General features: G+C 46.4%; 1 protein-coding gene across 1 annotated transcript in view; it reads right to left on the bottom strand.

The window, feature by feature from the left end:
• Nucleotides 1-3,789: 3,789 nt before the first annotated feature.
• The window catches only part of LOC144768065 (uncharacterized), a 161,127-nt gene continuing 141,841 nt past the window's right edge, over nt 3,790-23,075 (bottom strand). The window contains exon 3 of the mRNA XM_078651440.1: nt 3,790-4,597. Within this exon, the coding sequence (XP_078507566.1) occupies nt 3,798-4,597 (800 nt within the window). The 3' untranslated portion in view covers nt 3,790-3,797. The remainder of the gene's footprint in view (nt 4,598-23,075) is intronic.

Here is a 23,075-nt window from a genome sequence, read left to right as displayed (position 1 = left end):
TCTCCTTACATTCTTGTATGGCTGCTCGCAATCACGCTTCACAGGTGACCAGAGCTGCAATTACGGAGCCGGGAAAATGACTCATCTGAATGATGCTGCCTCACTGCGGGCACATATGACTAAGCATGCTTGCGGCAGGGTCAGAAATGACTTCTCTAAATACGTTTAGCACAGGCATACCATTATGCACCGAGTGCTTGCTTTTTGAACACTTTTAGCTGGGACTTAAACATCATCATTGCCCTTAAATACCGAACAATGCTAATTTTTATTTATTTTTATATAAAATTTTATATAGCGCGCAGTTACCCTAGGGCATCCCAGCGCTTAACAGGACACCAACAGATAAAAACAGTCAGTCAGGTGCAATCAAACAGGGAACAGATGAGTTTTCAGACATTTGCGAAAGCGCAAAATGCAGGTCTCAGCGCGCAGTTTTAAAGGTAGAGAATTCCAAAGCCTCGCAGTGTTCACCGAAAATCTCCTCCCGCCCGTGCGTGCCCTCTTTACTCTGGGGACTAGGAGGAGATGTTTCTGGTCAGAACGCAATGTTCTGTTCGCTTTGTATGGCACTGCTAAATTTCTCAAAATAGGGGGTCCTGTCCCCTGGAGAATTTTGTGGGCTATACAGAGTGCCTTAAATTTTACTCTTTCCCGCACTGGGAGCCAGTGCAATGCCTTTAGGGCAGGTCTAGCTGACTCGGTTCTGGGAGTGCCCATGAGCAATCTGGCCGCCGCATTTTGGACCTGCTGAAGTTTGTTAAAAGTAGATTCAGGGGCACCCAGAAAAAGGGCATTGCTATAATCGAGTCGCGATGTTATCAGCCCCTGAATCAACAACTTCCTGGATGGAAAAGGAAGAAGAGGGAAGATTTTGCGAGCTGAACGTAACAGGGCGAAACAAACTCCTGCCGTTTTTTTAGCTTGGGTCCTGAATGAAAGATCAGGTTCCAACCAGACCCCCAAGCTCTTAATCTCCTCTTTCATGCTGGGGAGATCGCCCATACAACTAGGCCAGCTGGTCAATGGGAGTGAGGGAGCTTTATTCCCTAGCAGCATTATCTCTGTTTTAGAGCCATTCAGCTTAAGAGCTGATTGGTCCATCCAGGTGTGGACTTCCGACAGGCATGAGTACAGCAAATCGGGATTCTCTACCAGTTGTGAAAGGGCGACCACTAACTGAGTATCATCAGCATAGCTGATGATCTTGATATTATAAGGGGTCACCACATCCTCCAGGGGGGCCATATATACATTAAACAATGTAGGGCTAAGGGAGGAGCCCTGTGGCACCCCCCACTGGAGGGGGATAGATGTAGTCCGATTGCTGCCTTCCCAAACCTGATATGCACGGCCGTCAGAAATGACCTAAGCCACTTCAAAGCGGCCCCTGCCACACCCACCCCTGACAGTCGCTGAATCAGCACCTGATGATTAACGGTGTCAAACGCCGCACTAAGGTCCAGGAGGATCACCGCCACTGATCCTCCTGAGTCCATAATGCGTCTGGATTCTTCTACGACTGCCAGGAGGGCAGTGTCAGTGCCCTGGCCTGGACGGTAACCGGTCTGCGAGTCTCGGAGCAGTCCATTCGACTCCAAGAAGCCTGACAATTGGTAATTCGCTAGTCTCTCAGCAATTTTGCCGAGGCCTGGCAGAAGAGATATGGGCCTAAAATTTGCCAATTCCGCCGTGTCCAAGTTAGGCTTTTTTAAAAGTGCCTTAACCACTGCTGGTTTCCAGCTTGGTGGCACCAAGCCCTGGGAGAAAGAAGCGTTCATCAAATCAGTGATACGAGTCACTATGGAGGATGCTACTTGCTTTAAAAATGTCATAGGGACCGGATCCATAGGGGAGCCACTTTTCATAGATCTAAGGACTTTCAATACTTCAGCCTCTGAAACTGGGCCGAAAGTATCTATAGAGGTAAATAACTCTCTAGGCTGAATTAAGGAGTTCTTTTCCTGAGTCTGTTGAGGTCGAATGTTCTGAGGCAGGGAACTAAGTATCTTTCCTATTTTTATGTGAAAGAAGTCTGCCAGCTCCTTACACTTCTGTTTATCATGTGTAGCTACAGGTTCGGGAACTTTAAGGAGTTCTTGCACCACTTTAAAAGTTTCCCTAGATGAGTTTGAGGCCGATCTTATGCGCTCTTCAACAAATTGGGCTTTTGCCAGCCGGAGGGCAGCTTTATAACCCCTCATAGCTACACGATATTCCTCTTGCTTATTTGCCTCTAATTTCTTTCTCCATACCCTCTCTAGCTTTTTACATCCTTTCTTAAGCAAGCGAAGCTCAGCAGTGTACCAGGGAGCCGAGCCGATTCTTTTCTCCCTCTTTTGCACTCTCTTATTAGGAATGAGGGCATCAAGCGAAGCAGTCAACCATTGGTTGAAGTTCGCATCTCCTTTAATCGGGTCTGACTCGGGAGAAGGAAGCGAGTCTACCAGTTTGGAGGTCCAGTCATTGATCGATAATCTGGACCAAGCTCTGTCCACCAGGAAAACCTGTTGGGCAGGTGTTGGGGGTAGCTCAACTTGCCATTCAACCGAGACCAAGAAGTGGTCGGACCACGGGAGAGGATATGCTGACCTGGCCAGGAGACAGGGGATATTAGAAAACATTGGGTCTAATAGGTGACCCTTATCATGCGTGGATCCTGCATTAATTAGTGCATGGCCTTTATTTTAAAAGGGACGGATCACGCCCGGAGAGCCACAGCTGCCTGTAAAGTCCTGCAGCCTCTCTCAGAAACTAGTGCAGCAAACGGCATGCGAAGAAGAAAGATGCTGCGCAACTTGTGAACCTCGGCAACCCGATACCTGCCGTTTAAGAGGCACGCTGCAACGTTCTCCCCTCTTCCGCTGTGGTATGTTGCTAGGCCCAAGATCTGCTCTCTGTGCTCCTTCTTTTTTTCCACGCTGCTCGCTTTTGAAAAGCAAAAGCTGCAAATTGTGCCTCAGTGATGTGTGAAGTGTATGCGCTTCGCAACGGAGTTTGCGCACTCGTGGTTATTACACTATATGCACGTACCCTACAGGGAACACTGGCCATTAGGCATTTTTGACTATAAGCCCTAGCTAAATTACAACATTCCAGTAAAACTTACTTTGGGGTAAGCAGGACATAAGATTGTTACAGTGAAAATGGATCTATCTTGTTTGTATTAACTGGTGTTGTAGAAACGTTCGTTTTGAGTGAAGTTCCTGGCATAAACTGTGCAGTGATAGGGTTCAGTTCAGTGTGTATTATTTGGTGCCGTTGCATATGTGCCTTTCGAGTAAATCTCTTCTCACACCCAGTACAGCGATGAGGCCTCTCACTGGAGTGTAAACTTCGGAGCCGTAGAAGATGTGCCTTACCGGTAAAGCTCTTCTCACACACAGTGCAGTGATAAGGCCTTTTTCCTGTGTGTGCACTTTGATGCCATACATCGCCTTTCTTTCTGAGAAAAGCGCTTGGAAGACACTTTGCAGTGATAAGGTTTCTCTCCTGTGTGTTTGGTGTTACGAGACTTGACTTTTGATTTTAGCTCTTCTCGCACACAGTGCAGTAAAAAGGCTTCTCTCATATGTGTACGCTTTGATGCCGTACAAGGCCTCCGTTCTGGGAAAAGCGCTTTGAACACACAGAGCAATGATAAGGTCTCTCTCCAGTGTGTATTAGTTGGTGCGTTTGTAGATTTGCCTTTTGATTGAAGCTCTTCTCGCACACAGTGCAGCGAAAAGGCTTTTCTCCTGTGTGTGTGTTTTTGATGATGTACAAGGCCTCCCTTATAAGCAAAGCGCTTGGAACACTCAGTGCAGTGATAAAGCTTCTTTCCTGTGTGTACGATTTGATGCAGTACAAGGGTTGCCTTCTAAGAAAAGGTTTTGGAACACATGAGGTCTCTCTCCTGTGTGTAAACTTAGATGCCGTACGAGGTCTCCCTTTTGAGAAAAGCGCTTTGAACACACAGTGCAGTGATGAGGTCGCTCTCCGGTGTGTGTTCTTTGATGCAGTACAAGGGTCGACTTACGAGAAAAGCGCTTCTCACACACAGTGCAATGATGAAGTCTCTCTCCTGTGTGTATACTTTGATGCCGTACGAGGTCTCCCTTTTGAGAAAAGCGCTTTGAACACACAGTGCAGTGATGAGGTCGCGCTCCAGTGTGTATAAGTTGGTGCTTTAGTAGAGTTGCCTTTTGCCTGAAGCTCTTCTCACACAGGGTGCAGTGATAAGGCTTTTCTCCTGTGTGTATGCGTTGATGCTGTACAAGGCCTTTCTTATAAGCAAATCGCTTGAAACACACTGTGCAGTGATGCGGCTTCTCTCCAGTGTGTGTTCTTTGATGCTGTAAAAAAGTTGCCTTTTGAGTGAAACACTTTTTACACGTTTCGCATGGATATGGCCTGAGGCTGGTGTGTCCTTTTTTGTGCCTCACAAGAAGTGTCTCATTGATAAATCCTTTCTCACACACATTACAAGCAAAGCATCTCTCGCTCATGTGCATTCTGCGCCGTTTTTTTAAGTAGATATTTTTAGTAAAATTCATCTTTCCTCCGGAACCTTTATGGCTTTCTTTCACATTCATACTTTCTAGATGTGATTGTTGTTCTGCAAAATAGAAAAAACATTGAAAGTTACACATGGAAAATATTTATTGAAAAAGCTGCATTGTTATAATATGGAGAAGTGAACAGTTACAATTCAAGGGAAAAAATGTATGTTCTAAGTAAAAGAGTCACAGTTCCCTTTGAGACACAAATGGTGGCTAGTCCTCCTACATAAAGTGCGTTGACCTAGTCCTGCAGCAGGAGCATGCTGGGAAATCAAGTAATTCACAAGAACCACTGTTAGACATGGGGTTTCTGGTTGGCTAGGGTAGGCACCTAAGCCAGGCAGAGTCCACCACTCTAGTCAGGGTAAGCCAGATACACACCCGAGATAACCTGCGCTCACCCTCTGGTAGCTTGGCGCAGAGCAGTCAGGCTAGTTTAAAGAGGCAACGTGCAAAGCATTTGTGCAACACACTAGTGCAGCAACACAGTGAGTACACTACAAAAGGAACTCCACGCAGGATTAAGTAAAAATAGATTCTATATTGTACATCAAACAAGACCAAAATGACTTAAATCACACCGTTAGTGCAAATAATGCAGGTTTGATAGAGAAAAACACATCAATTACTATGAAAACATAGGTAACAGCGCACCTGCGCTCCTATTACACTTCATATGGTAACTGTAGTGAACGTGGTTGAAGTGATTGCATTTAGAAACCAAACGTACGGCGCAGGAGCACCTACTAAACCCCATACAGTAATGGAGATTGAGTCTTCCAGCAGTTCTCCTGTATGGACGGTCCTGCGCCATTCTTGAGGTCATCTCCAGAGCAGAGACAATGCTGAACAAGAAATGCCCCTCACGCTCTTGCGAATTTGGAGCCCACCGGAGCCACTTGAATCGGGTCTCTTTGCCCAAGGGAAACCAAGCCACCCGTGAAGGAGAGCAGGGCGGCTTTACCACTCTGCTCGACCCAACCCGCCTCACAGTACCTTTGTGGGTGCAGGGTCACTGTCATCAGGGCATCTGTAACTTGCTAACAATGTTGTCATGTCTCGGAAGTGGGACCCGATGTTGAGAGCTTCGTGCAGTATACGCGTTAAAACCAGAGGACAAGGCTGGCTGGAATGAGCCTCAGAATGCTGGCCGCCGCATGTTACGGAACAACGTGTAATCGAAAGGTCTGCCTCGAAGGCTGTGTGCAGCTCCTGTAGATCTGCAGCCTTGGACGCAGCACTGTATCACCTCAGAGCAAGTCTTGAGGGGGCTGTTCCTCGAGTCTCACGACCAGAGGGGACACACTAGTTTGTTCTTGGTGGCATCTGACGGTGGTGATATCTTGCCAGACTCCGGGGGTGAGGTTCACAATACAATTCAGCTGCAGTGAGCACGCTGGCTCAAGGACGTGTTTGTTTCTCTGGTAATGCCTCCAGGGGAAACAACGCTGTTCTCGCTAGAGAAAAAACGCTCACCACATGCTGGTTTGTAAAACATGGAGCACTTCCCTAGAAGGCACAAAGGCACTCCCCTGGTCAGAGCGCTGCACTGCAGGGCCATGATGGTCAGAGCGCTGCACTGCAGGCCCATGGTGCACTCTCCTGTAATGCACAAAGTTATACCTTGGTGCAGAAGGGTGCACTGGCGACATGCTAGCCCTTGTATAATGGGCTAACCCAGCACAAGTCTTGGAGAAAAGAGGCAACACGTTCTTTGATGGCCCTGAGATCTCAAGAGAACAGGGGGCAGTCAAACAAACCCTTGGAGAGCACTTCAGGGCACAAAAGGAGGTGGCAGGCAGCAGACAGCACATACAGTTAGGTTGCAGATTGGCAGTCCCTCCTGCAGCCCAGCAGCAGCAGGTCAACACAACAAGGCAGTTAGTCGAAATGGTGGTTGCTCCTGGCAGCACAGTAGTTCTCATGGCAATGAGCAGTTTGTAGAGCCAACAGTGTTGGGCTACAAGTCCCAAGCAGCGTCTAAAAACATGGGATCAGAGCTCCAGTACATATACTAAAAAATTTCTTTCATGAACGGGGGACTTCAAATGAACCCTCAGAAGTGTGCAACAGTCCCTTGCAGCCCATTCCTGGCTCCAGACGATCAGTAGGGGGTAAATCAGCCCTTTGAGTGAGGGCAGGGCACAACCTATTCAAATGTAAGTGTGTATCACCTCTCTCCCAGCCCAAGAAGACTATCAGCATGCAGATGAATGCAGATGTATCCCCTGTCACACCCTGCCCCTTCCATTGGGAAAGTTTGGTTGTCATGACTCTTCCAAACATAATAGTTGCAGGGGTTTCCTCTGTGGTTGAGTGAGGGGGTCAAACGGTAACCTCAAAGAATAGTGTTCAAAACACCTTCGAGGTCGAGCTTCCCCAATGCAGAATGCTGAACAGATTTCTTTAGAGTACTCATGAGGCGTTCTACCAGACCATTGGCCTGGGGTCAAAGGGGAGTGCTTTTTTTGATGCTTTATATTGAGATGATTTTGAAAGTTTTTGAATTCTGGACTATTAAAAGGTGGGTCGTTGTCAGATTTTAAGATTGCAGGTAGAAGTCATGTCGCAAAGATGCCATCTAGGTTTTGAATAACCCTGCTCATGTGTAGTGGATGAAATGTCTTCTACCAATGGAAAATGGGAGTATTGATCAACAATAACTAGAAGATAATGTCCATTATCCAGAGGGCCATAAAAAAATCAATAGCAATTCTCTCCCAAGCATGATGGGGCAATTCTGACACAATCAAAGGTTGCTGACTAACTTCAGATGAAAGACAGTTTCATATGGGACAAGTCTTCAAATCTTTTTTGACCCTTTGGTCAAAATACGGAAACCAGACTCGATCACGGAGAGCTCTCTTAGTGGCAACTATTCCTCGATCTCCTTCTTGGGCAAATTCGACTACTTGTTGTCAGAGATTTTGATGAATAACAATCCATGTACCTTGCAGAATGAGGCCTTCCTGCGTTACTGAAAGTTCATCTCTTACATTTCTGAACTTCATATACTCGCTGTCATTAGTAAGAGGTCTAGAATACTGGTTCCACAACTTTTAATCTTGACATGCCACTACCTTAGCTTGTGGCAGTGAATATTTGCTCTAAAGCAAAGGCAGTTGGTGTGCTCCATTTCACAATAAATTTGATGTAATCCTCCACTGTCTTAGATGGGGTACCAGGGCATAATCAGCCAGTTTCTGATCTTTCACTGGACGATGAAGAATCGTGTAGTTGTATTCTTGTGACCTCAAACCCCAACGCTCAATTCGAGGAGGCATTTTTGCTGTGGGATTGAAATATACCATCAACAATGCTTGGTGATCAGCCACTAATGTGAAGGGCTTTCCATACACAAACACATGGAAATTATTCACAAGCCCAAACCAGTGCCAAACTTTCTTTCTCAGGGTGCACGTATGCATGTTCAGTTTGTTGCAGGCTCTTATTGGCATGTACCACAATATGTCTCGGGAATTTGGCGGTCCCTTGTGCTGTGCAAGGATTGCACCTAACCCTACAGGGCTAGAATAAACTGCAACCTCTGTATGGAGTTTGGGATCAAAGTCGGGTATTTCAATGGCATTCTCAAAGGCTTGCTTGATTTGTTGGACGCTCTGTTGGCCTTCCGCAAGCTCCTGAAAACCCATCTCTTCAAGGGATCGCTCTAACATTGCTGTTCCTCTGCCGCTCGGTGCATAAGCGCTAGGAGGCCTCAGGGGAGCTACGCGCTATATAAACTTAAATTCATTCTTCTCACACTCATCTGACCAATGAAAAGACACATACTTTTTGGTTAGTTCTGGTGCAATGACCATAGCAAAGTCTTGCATGGATCTAGAACAGTAATTGACCGTTCCAAGAAATAATCGTAAGATAGAAATGCTTTGTGGGGGATTGGCAGTAGACAATGCTTGTACTCTAGATGGATCAGGTTTCATACCTCCATCACAAAAGACATGGCTGAAGAATGTCAAGCTTTTCTTGTGGAATTCACATTTGTCAGCATTCAGAGTTAAGGCTGCATCATTCAGCAAACGACATACTTGCATGAGAATTGTGTAATGCTCTTTCTGTGCAGCCCCACAATAACAATATATCACTATAGTTAAATACATTGACTACAGGCTATATGATATGTCGAATGACGTCTTGGAAAAGTTCTGCAGCAGAGGAAATACCAAAACTCAATCGCTTTTAGCAAAACAAACCAATATGCCTAGAAAAGGTTGCAATGTATCTGGATTTTTCTTCAAGGTCCAATTGGTAAGATCCTTTATTTAGGTTGAGTCGAGAGAAGAACTCTGCGCCATTCAATTGAGGTATTATATCAGCAATGTGTGGATTGTGAGTTTTTTCTCGCTCAGTTGCCTTATTGGCCTGACGCATGTCAACAATTATGCGCACAGGTCATTCACTGTCTCTTTTAGGCACTGTTACAATGGGAGAAAGCCATGGTGTCGGACCAATGGAGCGTTCAATTATGCCATATATAAGTAAAAAATGAGGTTCCTTTTCAACAGCTTCTTGCAAGTGAAACGCAACTCGTCTGTGTCTTTGATGAAAATTCTCATTTATGTGTAATCTTACTTTCATTGTTTGACTTTTCCAGACCAATAAAATAATGAAAGAAATCGACTTACAACTTGATGATGAGCATTCATAGTCTAGTTCACTGATATCAGTCCCATATCAGTAGCACTATGGAAATTTAGCAAACACTTGAAGCTGTTCCTTGAAGTACATGAATAGGCACATTCACCACAGTTTTCTTCTGTTTCATCGTGGCTACAACATTTTTATTTGACTTTTGAAGGGCGTTGAGGCAGCCCATGAGTATACTTTAGTCTTTGAGTTCGTAAGTTGTGGTACCGGAGATAATTTGCGATACATCTCCAGCGGCATAATATTTATCGACGCACAGCTGTCTTCATGTTGAATTGTCTTCACTTTGGATTTTTTCTCACATTCGACTAGCCCCATATGTACATGCCTTTTTGAAGTAAACATCAATATTGCACAATTATCATTGTCCCTTTCATTGTAAACAGACACAGAGGAATTCTTTCTCGATGATTTAGACGATTATCAACTTCATCTTGTGTCGATTTGCCTCAATTGGTGTGACCGCTTACCCTTGTGGGAATACATCGAATGTCACTGACGTAGCGTTTGGTCGGATATTTTGTCTTCACGCTGCAACACACTTACTTTTATCTTCACGTTGCAAGTCATCACAAAATAATTCGCTTTACCACAGTCTATGCATATCTGTCCAATTGCGAGACATTTACCTTCATGTGGAAATGACAGTCCATGTCTGTAACACGTTTGGTCGGACATTTTGTCTTCACGCTGCAACACACTTACTTTTATCTTCACGTTGCAAGTCATCACAAAATGATTTGCTTTACCATAGTCTATGTCTATGCATATCTGTCCAATTGCAGGACATTTACCTTCGTGTGGGAATGACAGTCCATGTCTGTAACACGTTTTCTTTTTCTGTGGAGACAGGACATTGTGCCCCTCGGCCTTGAACCTTGTCTTACTTTTCGTGCTCATGACTGACGCACTTTGGGCGCCTATGGCCTCCATGTCAGTCACTTGGCAATAAGCACTCTTGTCAGCACAAGCAGCCTTGAGGACTTGATACAAGATCAGTTTCCATCAGCATTCGTCGTTTTAATGCATACGACAGACATCCATTGATTACTCCGAGGAGGGTTGCCTCCTCATCATAAATTAATTTAATTTACAGTGCTTTACCAAACATCCAGTCTTTGAACAAACTCGTCAATGGTCGTACCTGGTCCTTGGCATTCTTGGCTGAATATGTATCTTTTATAATTCACATTTGTCACTGGCTTAAACTGGACACTAAAGGCCTTTTCCATTTGATCATATGTCTTTTCACCTTCTTGCAAATTCTTGTTCATGGCTTCTTTCACTCCTTCACCGGTCATGTTTCTCAAGATACTTTATACTCTTTTTCATCTATTGCATCTATGAACTCTTCAAAAGTCTCTATCCATCCATCGATCGCCAATATTCTCTTTTTTTGCAATATCGCACGCAGTTGGCGGTTTTAAGAATGCAGCAGCCGTGTATACATTGGAGGACAGTAGTGCTCTCTCAGGCACTTCCTTTGGAACTTGATCAGACAGAGCTTTTCTAGCACCTCGTGATGTGCTGGCTTCAGGATCAGCCTTAATGGCTTTTGGAGCTTGGATCTCGTCCTGGCTCTCCATCGGAGCTCCGTATGTTAATGCTGTCTAAGGAGTTGTTCTGAGCCCCTTAGGCCACAGCTTTGGTGGTAGGCCGACCTATTAGTCCCCCTGGCCAACTGGCCTTCTCAGGGGCTCTAATGCCCTGTGTCCCAAATGTCAGGGCTACTGCCAATGCAGCGGAATTCGCAGTGCGCAATTGTGCTGGGCAAAGGAGTGCATCTCACTCCTACCTCATTCAGAGAAGCCCCCAAAGGAATGCTGGCCTAAACATGGCAGCTGCTCACTACTTGCTGGGCAGCTGTGCAATCCAAAAAGATGGGCACTGGCACCCTCTGTCCCCCACTGGGATTCTAAAAAAATAAATGGGCCCAAACTGTGCCTCTGGCGCCCAAAATAATGCCCCACAAGCAATGAGGACGGGCAAAGTGCACATGGGAGTCCCGCCCTGTGACTCTGAAAATAAACTCTGCCCCAAATGTTGCAGTTGCCCACTGTCACGCAGGGCAACTGTAACTAAATCTGGCCAACACGGGGAAGAGCAGGGGCCTCTAGTTGGAGATTAGACTGGAGAAGGGCCCAAAACGTTGCAGCTGCCCGCTTCTGCGGCGCAGATGAGAAAATGCCACAAGTACCAACAATGTGCCTTGAGCGGCACCAACACGGCGGTGCATTCAGCCCCCCTCACTCACTGGGGCTGCACTGGCAGATTTCTCTGGGTTTCGGTGTGTGGGAGCAGGCACCGACAACGTGACTCATCTCTCTCCCAACCCTGGGACCCTCCTCACCTAGTCGGGCGGTCTCTCTCTTCTTTTGGTCCAAGGAACGCGGGGTAGGCTCCCGCCCGCTTCCTTTCTCCTTTTTCCACAGGAGCGCGGGGTAGGCTCCCGTCTGCTTCCGGCTTCTTGCAGAGCGCCCCGCCCACAACAAGGCCGCTCTTGTGAGAAGTTGACCTGATATATGATATTTCAAGATTATATTTGGTAAAAACAACAGCAAGCTCAAATCCCACCGCTGCCACCAATCTGAGAAGTTGGCCTGATATATGATGCTCACTAGTTCTAGTGATCACCTTGTATCAGTCCAAACAAACCTTATGGTGATTGGTTGTAAGTCAACCTTATAGACCAGCTATCCTAATGGTAGCATTGACAAATCAGTCTTAGGCTAAAATCTTTTGGCATGTGAAGCCAGCTGTTTTACCACATATAACCCCTTGAATACCAGATGAAAGGGCACCAGACAGGTTGTTATGAAAATAAACAATATATTTATTAATAACAAACACCTCTGAACTCTTTATGAGGTCAGAGGGCTAAGCACATGACAATCTCTTAGGAAAAATACGATAAGTTGCAAAAAATCACAATGGTGCCCTAGGGGCACGACAAACCATATACTAAGTAAATGGTATAAGGAAATCGATAGAAGGAATGGAGCTGTCCAGATGCTGTAGGTTCGCTGGGACTACACTATCCTAACCTCAGGTAAGTAATAGGAGGCCCACGGGACACGTGTGCAGCGTGTGAACTCACACGCGAGATGCGGAACAAAGACAATGGACAGTACAGTTCGAGAAAAACCCTGACTGGTTAGGACTAAAACGACTGTGAATCTGGACACTAGGAGAGTTAATCTACCCTTGAGCACCGAAATGCTCTTGTTACCTCACCCACGGGCTGCGGGTGCATAGGTGCGAAGTTGTGTCGGGTTTCTGCGTTGAAGTCTATGGAGCCTGGAAGAAAAGATGCTGCAGGCGACCAGGTGGAAGATGACCGGTGCGATCCACGGGTGGATCGAGGAAGAAGAGGACCTGAAAGCAGAGGGGACAATGGTCAAAGTCACTAGCCAGTGACTGGAGTGGAACCAGGAAGGAACCCGATGTCGTCGTCGCGATCAGGTGAAGAGTGAACGCTTGTTTCTGCAGCCACGTGGACCAGGAGGTGTCTTCGACGACCAGGATGGAGGCACGAGCTGTCCCACGCAGGCTCTCGCTGTCGGCGGTGTCGGATCCGGATTTGGAGTCAACAGGCCTTGGAAAAGGCAACCCACGCGGTGAGTGGAACCGGCGTCTGGAGTGGACCAGGAGGGTCCGGGGTGCTCCTCTTTTGGAAGGGAGCAAGGGTCAGTCTGGAGCAACCAGACCAGCAGTGAAGATTTCAAGGATCATCATCTAGGAGGTCACTAGCCAGCCCGCAAGTGACCAGACAACACGTCGAGCAGCAATCAAGCAAAAGGGCCCCAAGCAGATCTCGTGGATGCTAGGGGGCTGGTCTTCGGTGCAGGAGCTGCTCGGGGCTGGGGCTTCTCAATCCCCAAAGCACTTACTCGAGGATGCCTCTGAAGTCGTGCTGGAAGCGAAGTGCAGTTTCTTCAAGATGGCAGGTCCCACGTGTCTCGTCGCACCCACGGGTCTCAGCTGTGCTGCAGATGTGAGTTGAGGTCGGAGAGGTCTGGAAATCCGAGTCGGGCTCTGAAGTCTGGATCCTTGAGGGAAGACGACAAAGTGAAGCCGCTGGACGCTTGATGGTGACTGCAGTTGCAGGGTGGACACTCCTTGCCCACAAGGGAGATTCTTCAGTCTTCTGTGGAGCAGAACGTCGAAGTCCAGAGTTTCTTCTTGTAAAGTTGTTCAGGATAATCTAATTTGAAATGGGACCAGCTCCTACCTTTATTCTCCTAAAGGGGGCTGTACTGTGACTAGGTCCCTCCCCTGGGTGGGACCAGGAAGGGGGGTTGTTACACCCCCTATCCTTTGTCCGGTTTCGCGCCAGAGCTGGGGCAGGGATGCCCCAGCAACTGGTTTGAACCGGTGTATGCACAGGACACCTTGTGTGCCCCAGGCATGTCTCATTCCTTTCAGGCCTGTCCTACCCAATACACAAAATCCTGTCTGGGGTGGTGCTAGCACCACCCAAGGCAGGAAACCCTTTGTTCGAGCCTCCCTCGCTGGAAGGACTCCCAGCAGCAGGAGGTCAGACTTGTGTCTGTGGTGGCAGCATCCATTTTGTGATGCCAAGGCTCGAGTTAACTTTAACCGGGGTTCGCAGTTACATACATGTCGTGTCCCTCTAAAAGGGTGGAATGCTACCCCCGTTGCCAGAATTGGCGAGGGGGTAGTATACCAATTCGTATGACACCTTACTCGACATGTTTTGATAATGATATACCAAAGTTAGCATTCAACAGCGAGGATTATAATGCACTTAAGAGTATATGGTATAGTGTTATCAAGGAACAGCTATTAGGACTTGGTTCCGCAAGCTGCAGACGGGCTCAGGTCATGCCAGAGCACCATCTCACATAATTCCAAGCACTCTGCCTTCAGGATTGATAAGGCCTGCCATAGGAGTGACTGATAGGAGTATATGTGTCCATTTTAGGGTTAGATATAGGTATACTATATCTACAGCAAAGGGTGATTACACCCCCTTGCCCCAGCTGTCTTACCAGCCAGTTGTGTCTGTCTAGATGGCCAGCCAGGGGTGGCATAATACATGCTTCAGCCCCTGGTACGCCCTGGGTACACCTATGCCCTGGGTACCTAAGGTACACTGTACAGGGACTGATAAGGTGGCATAGTACCAATTGGTAAATGCACCTAAAGTACATGGTTGTCAATTTAGAGACAGAACAGCTAGGCTGTGGGTCTGATTAGCAGGCCCACGGCCAGGGAAAGTTGTAAACCTGTGAAGCAAAAATCTGGGGTGACCATAGGATTGCAGACCCTACTCTCCTACAGCTCTGCCTGGCTTCCACGTCGCCGCGGGCAGCGTGGGGGCCCCTCTTGTAGAACCTCTGTATTCTCGGCGGCGGCGGCCTCACGCCGGGGGGGGGGGGGCAGAACCGGCGAGATGGGCTCACACTTTGTTTTTTTTTTAAAGTACTAATACGTGAAAACAGCAGCAATGCGGGGTGGGCACACGCTCTTTCAATAAAGATGATTGCGGGGTGGGCACCCGCCGGCAGCACACACAATTGCGGGGTGGGCTCCTGCTTCAATAAGGAGCTCAGGGGGGTTTTGTGGTTCTGAAAATGTCTGGACTCGTGTAATTCTGGACTCGAGAGTTATACTTCGTCGTAACAAGACGAATCTAGTATCAAAAGACCGAGAATGACGAGTACACTATGCACAATAATTTTCGTCGTATTCGAGCGACGATTTCACCTCGAAATCGCCATTTACGTCTCGAACCCTTGGCTTCCATTTTGTGTACGGCAGCCATTTTAGTGAGTTGCCCTCACACAGGCAAACTGAATCAAGCCGAATTCGATTCCCAAAGGACACGTACACCTTGATTGACTTTTCCCTGACCTGGGCAAGTTGGAACCATTGCCCCAGGCCGAGCCCGTTTGGTCAGCTCCTCTCCCAGTGTCCGAACAAGATAGCATCAAGGCACAGCCTACCATAAAACCCTTTCATCGCACACACACCCTGCCGAACCCTGCTCACACCTGTCCCTGCTCTTTTCTCTTACTTACTTTATGATGGGGAGGTGACCGTTTTTATTGGGGGTCCACCGATATCTGATGAGAATGTTGGGCCTTGCCGGGTAATTTATTGTGGGTTATACAAACTGAACTATGGCCTTGTCATCATGACTCTGCTTTTCTTTTGTAATGGTAACATGTCTATGGTATACAAAAATGCGGAGAATGTTTGCCTTAAGCACAATATTTCGTATAAAAGGAGAAGCCTGACTTTGTGAATTGCGACAGTCTCCTGAGAATATACTTCCCGTGTGTTGTACTTCTAGGACGCTTGTTACCTTGGTTGCAGCCAATAAAATCGATCCTTGACTTCACCTAGAAGACTCTGAGTTTCTGTGGTTTGAATCAGGAAAGGACTCGAGGTCTGTGGGTGTGTTTCCCTGACACCGCTGGGTTTACCGGTTTATTACCAGTTCTGAAAAACCCGGTACCTCAGTTGGCGCCCAACGTTTGGGACGATTCCAGCGGTACCGGTCCAGCCAGAGGTTCGTGAGGAGCTTCGTGAGAAAATTCTGGAGGAAGGCCTGCCACTTCATCGACCCCTGCATGTCGACGTGGTCCGAAAGTCTTTTGCTGCGAGGTTCCCCGCTTCCCGACGGCTACGAAGGACTGCTGCCCTGGCTATCGCCCTGATTTGGACCCTTGAAGTTTGGTAGAGCGAAACACTGAGACGAGTCTTCTGGTGACGTCATCGATACCTCAGTTAAGTATAAGTGGAGCGTCTCCCAGTCCTTAGTTGGTCTTAGTTTTGGTATCCTTTGGGATCTATAATTTGGTACTTGCAAGCGCCAAAGCCGAAGGACTCGTGTATTCACGAGAAATATCGTAATCGATAATCCTTTGAAGTTTGGAACTAGACTAGAGAGCGAAGATGCCTGGTCTTAGACTTGGAAATTTGTTATGTCTTGGTTGTAATAATAGGGGCTCCCGATTGGAGGACTCGTGTCCGGTTCCTCCGATTGGAACTCCAACATACGAATTATATGTAAAACATGGGGTAGGCCCCATCACATATAACGAAGTGTGGATCAAATACACCAGAAAAGATGGTGTTTAAAAATGGCCCCAATATGGTAGCTTTGATACCGAAATCCTAGATAACCTTGAGGTCAAACTTTTTAAGAAGAAAGCCCGGCCGGCAATGTTTGACTCTTTCCGCCTATGGCGTAAGGAGTCCAAGCAGAAGGAAATTAAACTAGAGAAGAAAAATAAGAGAGAAAGAGGTATTTCGATAATGCAAGCTGCTATGCAGTTTAAAGATAACGAAGAGGAACAAATGAGTGAGCAGTTGCACAGGCAACGTAAAATGGGAATAGACAGATGTTATCCAGTTTTACCAACCCCTAAACAAGATGCAGCAAAAGAACTTGAAAAAGATCCGTTAATGACGCATTTGTTAAGTTCGCCACCGCCCTATGCGCAAAATGCCACAGCACCTCCGCAACCTTTAGTTGCGCAACCTGTAGTTGCATTGCCTCCTGTTCCTCCGCAGCACCCACCAGCTAGTCTTCAGCTGGCTTCTGCTCCTCTGGTGCAGCCTTCTCAAGGCCCACCAATCACATCTGTTTCAACTGTGTTTTCTACGACTTTGCCTAGTGCACCTTCTACTTCTCCTAATGTTCCCCCTGCTATTGCCTCTGCTTCTGCCTTATCTCACCCTGGTTTTTCGCCTGTTCTTCCGTCAGTTTCTCCTTCCGTTCGACAAAGAATGGCCAACACTGTTACTAATCTTTTCTCACCTTTTCTCGGGTTGCCTAAAACGACCCCTAACACGGAACGAAGACAGTTGCGGAGTCAACTGCCTGACTATAGAGAGAGAGATCTATTGAATCGTTTAGCGCATAAATGGGTCATGGACACTGTAAGGTATGATGTAGAATCTGTCATGGAAGTGCCGAAACAGAGATACGTTTTTGAACAAATGTGTGTTTTTCTCTGTGAAGATTTAGAAGACAATGATCTAGAGTGCGACCCGCCCGAGTTGTGTCGCGTGCGGTTCGATTTCGCAGAGGGCATGATTGTAGGTCCCGATGTCGAGAGAGCAGTTGAGGTATTGTTGTCGTATCGGAGTAAGGGGAACACTTCTCGATCGCAATCTGAGCGTGGTGAAAATGGTAGGAAAAAGGCGCGACAGTACCCCATGAGAGAGGTTCCCCCACAGTGGAGAGAGGGTGACCTACAAGCTAACCCGCCTGTTCAGCCTCATTTTCAGCGTGTATGGGTACATGTCCCATGGAAGCGAGCCGAAGTTTTAGCCCTTAAACAGACATTACCTTATCCGCGTAAATACCCCGCAGGGTATTACAAAGAGTTGTCACAGACTGCTGGGTCATGTATCATGAATTTAGCCGATATCGATATGTTATTTGGGAACGTTGTTCCACAGCCTTTATGGGGTAAGATTCGTCATACAGATCATGATCAGGAATTAGGTGATTCATGGGCTAATATTACTGCTGCAGATGCCTTACAAATTGGTGGTGCTAAACCCGAGCCTTTAATAGCAGAACTACCCGGTAAAATAATTGATTATATGAAAACGATAATGCCTGCGGTGCGTGTAAATTGGGACAAGTTGTCTGCATGTAAACAGAAGAAAGTTGAAACGGTGTCTGATTTCTTCACCAGGTTTGAAGAAACGTTTGTCGACCACAGTGGTCAAGATATGAGCACAGAAGGTGGTCAGAGATTGTTCGTCGATAAATTAGTGCACAATCTGCTTCCAGAGTTGTGTAAAAAAATAAAAGATTCAGAGAGTTCTTGGGCAGTCTCTTCTTCGGCACAGATATTGGCTACTGCGCAGTACTACGAAAATAGAGACAAAGACAAGAAAGATAAAGCAGAAAAGAAGACCAAAGAGTTGAAAACAAAGGTTTTGTTACAGCAAGCATATCCGCCACGTGGTGGTGGCGGCCAGAATGATGGTGGTCAGACTAATTATCAGAGTAATTATCAGCAGCCTCAACAGTATCAGAGGAACACGCAAAGAGTCGAGTATACTCAGCCACGTGTCCCTGTAGGGCCCAATCAGTGTTCATACTGCAAGGAAGAGGGTCATTTTAAGTATAGTTGCCCTATTCTGTTACAGCCCGCAAATGGTGGTTCAAACACAAGAGGTAGAGGTGCTCAACAAGCGCCTAGAGGTAGAGGACGCGGAAACGTCCCTCAAGACGCACGTCCCCTCCCACCTCAAAATTCTATGAATAAATTTGATCAGCAGAATAACGCCTCTGGTAGGACAGCTCAGTACTATGCTGACGATTACTATACAGAAAATGAGAATTGGGAAAGTAATGATTGCTAGGACAGCCATAGACAAAGAGAGGGAGTCGTTTCAGTTCCAGTAGATCAGAATGGACCATACGTTGAGGTAATTACATCAGGTGTGTCAGAGCCTTTTCTGCTTGATACTGGTGCTACAAAGAGTTCTATTATGCACTCCAAACTCCCTGGCGCACCTTTGTCTGGCGAAACAAATGTTTCTGTAGGTTTTTCTGGCGCCCCGGTTAGAAATCCGATTTCTGACCCTTTGTCTCTTTCTGTTGGTCCTTGCGAATTAGAAGCACCCCTTATTCTGACAACAGGTTGTGGTGACAATTTGTTAGGATTAGATCTGTTAAAAAGATTGTATGCGACTTTGTACTGTTCTCCTTCAGGAGTACAACTTACTTTAGGTAAGAAAGTGGTTTCTCCAATGTACTTGTCGAGGGATAAACTTCCAACAGAATTGTCGCTTCTTCTTGATATTCTTTGGGCTACTGGTTCTAATGATGTGGGTCTTTTAGAAATCCCACCATATGTTGTAACATTGAAAGCCAATGTTAAAATGCCACGGATTCCCCAATATAAAATATCTAGTGAAGGTGAAAAAGCGTTGCTAGCAATCGTTCACGATCTGATGGCAAAAGATGTCATTGAAGAGACAAGAGGGAACGTTTGCAATAGTCCTGTTCTGCCTGTTTTGAAACGAACTGACCATTCCCAGCCACCTGTTTACAGATTTGTGATCGATCTTAGAGAGGTGAATAAAATAGTTGTACCACAATTTCCAGTTGTTCCCGACATTACTGCCCTGTTAACTATAATTCCAGCTTCTGCTACTTGGTTTTCGGTGATTGACTTGAAGAATGCTTTCTTCAGCATCCCGATTGCTGAAGAGAGCAGGGATATTTTTGGCTTCACTTTAGGAGGTCGAAGCTTCGGCTTTAAACGCGCTGCCCAGGGCTACTGTGAAAGTCCGTCAATATATAGTCAAGCTCTAAAGACACAGCTTGATACGATGGTTTTACCTGACGGCGCTACTCGCATTCAGTACGTTGATGATTTGCTTGTCGCTGCAAATACTGAGGAAATCTGTAAAAAAGCCACGTTGTCTTTGTTGCGTCATCTGTGTGATTTACATCACAAGGTGTCACTTTCCAAACTACAATATTGTTGACAATAAGTGACCTACTTAGGTCATCTCTTATCGAAGGAGGGAAGGAAACTGACCCCAGAGAGAATTCAGGCAATAGCGAAATTGAGTGTGCCAAGAACACAGAGAGAAGTGCGTGCTTTCTTGGGCATTACATCATATTGTAGGCAATGGATTCCAAATTTTTCGTTATTAGCCAAACCTTTGGTGGCATTAACGTGTAAAGATACACCCAATCCCGTTCCTTGGTCTGAAGAGTGTCAGAAAAGTTTTTCTGAATTGCGCACAGCATTATGTTCGGCTCCTGTGTTAGGTACCGCCAACAACAGTAAGCCCTTTACATTGTATGTCCACGAGAAACAAGTTTGTGCATTGTCAGAACTGACACAATCGTTTGGGGACAAGCAGCGTCCATGCGCGTATTTTTCATCGACTCTGGATCCGGTAGCTAAAGCATTGCCGAGTTGTTTAAGAGCCACAGCGGCAGCAGCTGTTTCCATTCGACAGTCTGCTGGTTTAGTAATGAATAACACCTTGATCGTTATGGTTCCACATGCAGTAGACACGTTGTTGAACAGAACCAAGACACAGCACTTAACTAGTGCTCGATTGTCAGGTTACGAATTAACCTTGTTAGCTAGCCATGTGCACATAAAAAGATGCAACGTACTAAACCCAGCTACGTTGTTGCCAATTGTAGAAGAATTAGATGCTTCAGAACAGCATGATTGTTTTCTTAGAACAGAAGAAGAAACGAAAGGGAGAATAGACCTCCTAGATACTCCTCTTGCTGAATGTGATGGTACATTGTGGGTGGATGGTTCATGTTTCAAGCTTCCGAATGGTGATACGACTGCAGTATATGCTGTCACGACCTTGCATACAATTGTTGAAACTGCACGTATTCCCCATAATTCAGCTCAAGCAGCAGAATTGATTGTACTCACGAGAGCATGTGTGTTGTCGAAAGGTATGAAAGTGACTGTCTATACCGACAGCCAGTATGCCTGTGGAGTGGCTCACAGTTTTGGACGATTGTGGAAAGAACGTGGGTTCCTGACTTCGCATGGAGCTAAGATTCAGCATGGTCAGTTGGTGAATGAGCTTCTTGAATCACTGACCTTGCCGTTGCAAGTGGCGATTGTGAAACGTAGTGCTCACAAGAAGGTGACTGATGATGTTGGTCGTGGAAATGCATTTGCTGACGAGATCGCGAAAGAAACCGCAAGGAATGTGATGAGCCGAATGTATGTTGCAGGCCCAGCAAGATGGGTTTGTGATGTTGGAATGTGCGAAGACACAATAGAGAGTGTAAAGTCTATTCAAGCTGAGGCTACAGAGAAAGAGTTGAGCACGTGGAGAGAAAGTACGGGTAGAATGGATGCAAATGGTTGTTGGATTGAATTGTCAGAGCATCAGAGATGGTTGTTACCCGATGCGTACGTGCTTGCGGTAGTTACAATGGCTCATGGAATGGCTCACATCAGCGTGAAAGGGATTTGCAAGTTGTTGGCTCCAGTATGGCAAAATTCAGGAATTCCCAAGTGTGCAGAGAATGTGGTCAAGAATTGCATGGTGTGTCTGAAACACAACCCTGGTAGGGGAACGCCAACTCCAGCTGGTCATTTTGCGCCTCCTACGTATCCGTTCGAGGTTTTGCAGCTAGATTTCATCCACATGGAGAGGTGCAACAACTTAAAATACGTACTCGTTGTTGTTTGTGCCTTCTCAAGATGGGTTGAAGCATATCCCCTAAAAGACAATACTGCCTTATCCACAGCGAAAGCCCTTGTGAAAGAATTCTTCCCTAGATTCGGAATGCCTAAAATGGTCTGGAGTGATAACAGAAGTGAATTCGTGGGTCGTGTGATGAAGAATGTATGCGAGGGGCTAGGCATTCGACAAACGTTCCATGCTGCAAATCACCCCCAATCAGCTGGACTAGTAGAATGTTACAACGGCACGCTTAAGCTAAAACTGGCCAAAATCCAAGCGAGCACAGGTCTTAAATGGCCTGACGCTCTACCCTTAGCACTCCTATCCACCAGAATGACTGTGCATTCGCGAGTGAAACTTAGCCCATACGAAATTATCTTCGGCCGCCTGGCCAACATATGGGGAGTGCCTAGACCCACCAAGTTCAGCGAGATCGAACACCCTGTTTTGCTTGATTACCTGTACGAATTGACGGCTAAATTGCGTGTTTTGCATTAACAGGTTCACGACACCCTGCCTCCGGTCTCTGAGACTCCAGGACACGAAATAACCCCTTGATCCTAGGTTTTGGTGAGGAACTTCCAGAGAACGAAGAACGACCAGCCCAGGTGGACCGGACCGCACCTCGTCCTTCTCTCCACAAGATCGGCCGTCCGAGTGGAGGGAAAGAAGCACTGGATCCACGGGGTCCATTGTAAAAGGATCCCCCTTCCTCTGCCATATGACCAGTGGGTCCAGGAGGGTGTCGGTGACTCAGAATCTGAAATTATACCCCGTTTTCTACCTTTTAGTGATGCACGCGTAAAGGGAACACTGACTGAACAAGAGAGCGATAACATTCTGCAACCAGTTGTATCACCGTCAAAGCAATTAGACACTACAGAACCTGAACTCTTGTTCCGCGACCAAACAGTACCTGGAAAACAGAAATACAAATTGAGACCGAGAAATACGAACTAATAAAAGTGATTTCTTTTGCAATTTGAAACCAAGACCTATGGACAAATAAAAAATATTCTTTTTCCTTCCAAGCCCTATTTTTGAAAGTGCAGCTCTCCCATCTGAGAAACTTGCTTATTTTTGTTTTTCGAACCGCCATCCGGGTTCCGCTGCTAGGGCCGCGGTTGCTTAAAGTCTTTGGGGTGCAGCTGACGACGCTAGGTCGGTAGTTCTGGTTGGTCCAAGGGAGTTGCCCTAGACTGACAGAAGCATCCCTTAGCAGAATCAACCTCCAACCGCGGGCAGCACTTTAGAGAGGATGGAGTTTTCCGGGATGGAGAGACCTGCCAAACCAACGAACTTTAAACACAAATTATGTAAAGTGATGACAAAGAAAAGTTTTTTAATATTGTGCATTCTAATGTTATTCAGTGTGATGATATTTTTAATAAGTTATGTTTTATTCTCCTTTCATGTAACATTTGCACCCACTGCATCGCCCATACCTCCTCCTACTGTTTCCTCTCATTCTTTCCACCCTCTTCCTGACCATGAATCCAATAGAAGGTTAGAGTTCATTAATAACTCCTTTGTTCAGCTGTTGCACCAACACCAACTAGTAATGAACACGACTAACTGTTGGGTGTGTGGTCTTATGCCTCACACGACGGATAAAGGTATTCCTTATCTGGTTCTGCCTTTCAGCTATAATGGATCTGTGTGGGCATACAGAACAATGTTCAT

Source organism: Lissotriton helveticus, chromosome 1_1, assembly GCF_964261635.1.
Source record: "Lissotriton helveticus chromosome 1_1, aLisHel1.1, whole genome shotgun sequence".
In the NCBI taxonomy this organism is placed as follows: Eukaryota; Metazoa; Chordata; class Amphibia; order Caudata; family Salamandridae; genus Lissotriton; species Lissotriton helveticus.
Note: the sequence above shows the minus strand (reverse complement) of the source record. Positions and strands in the feature narration are given on the sequence as shown.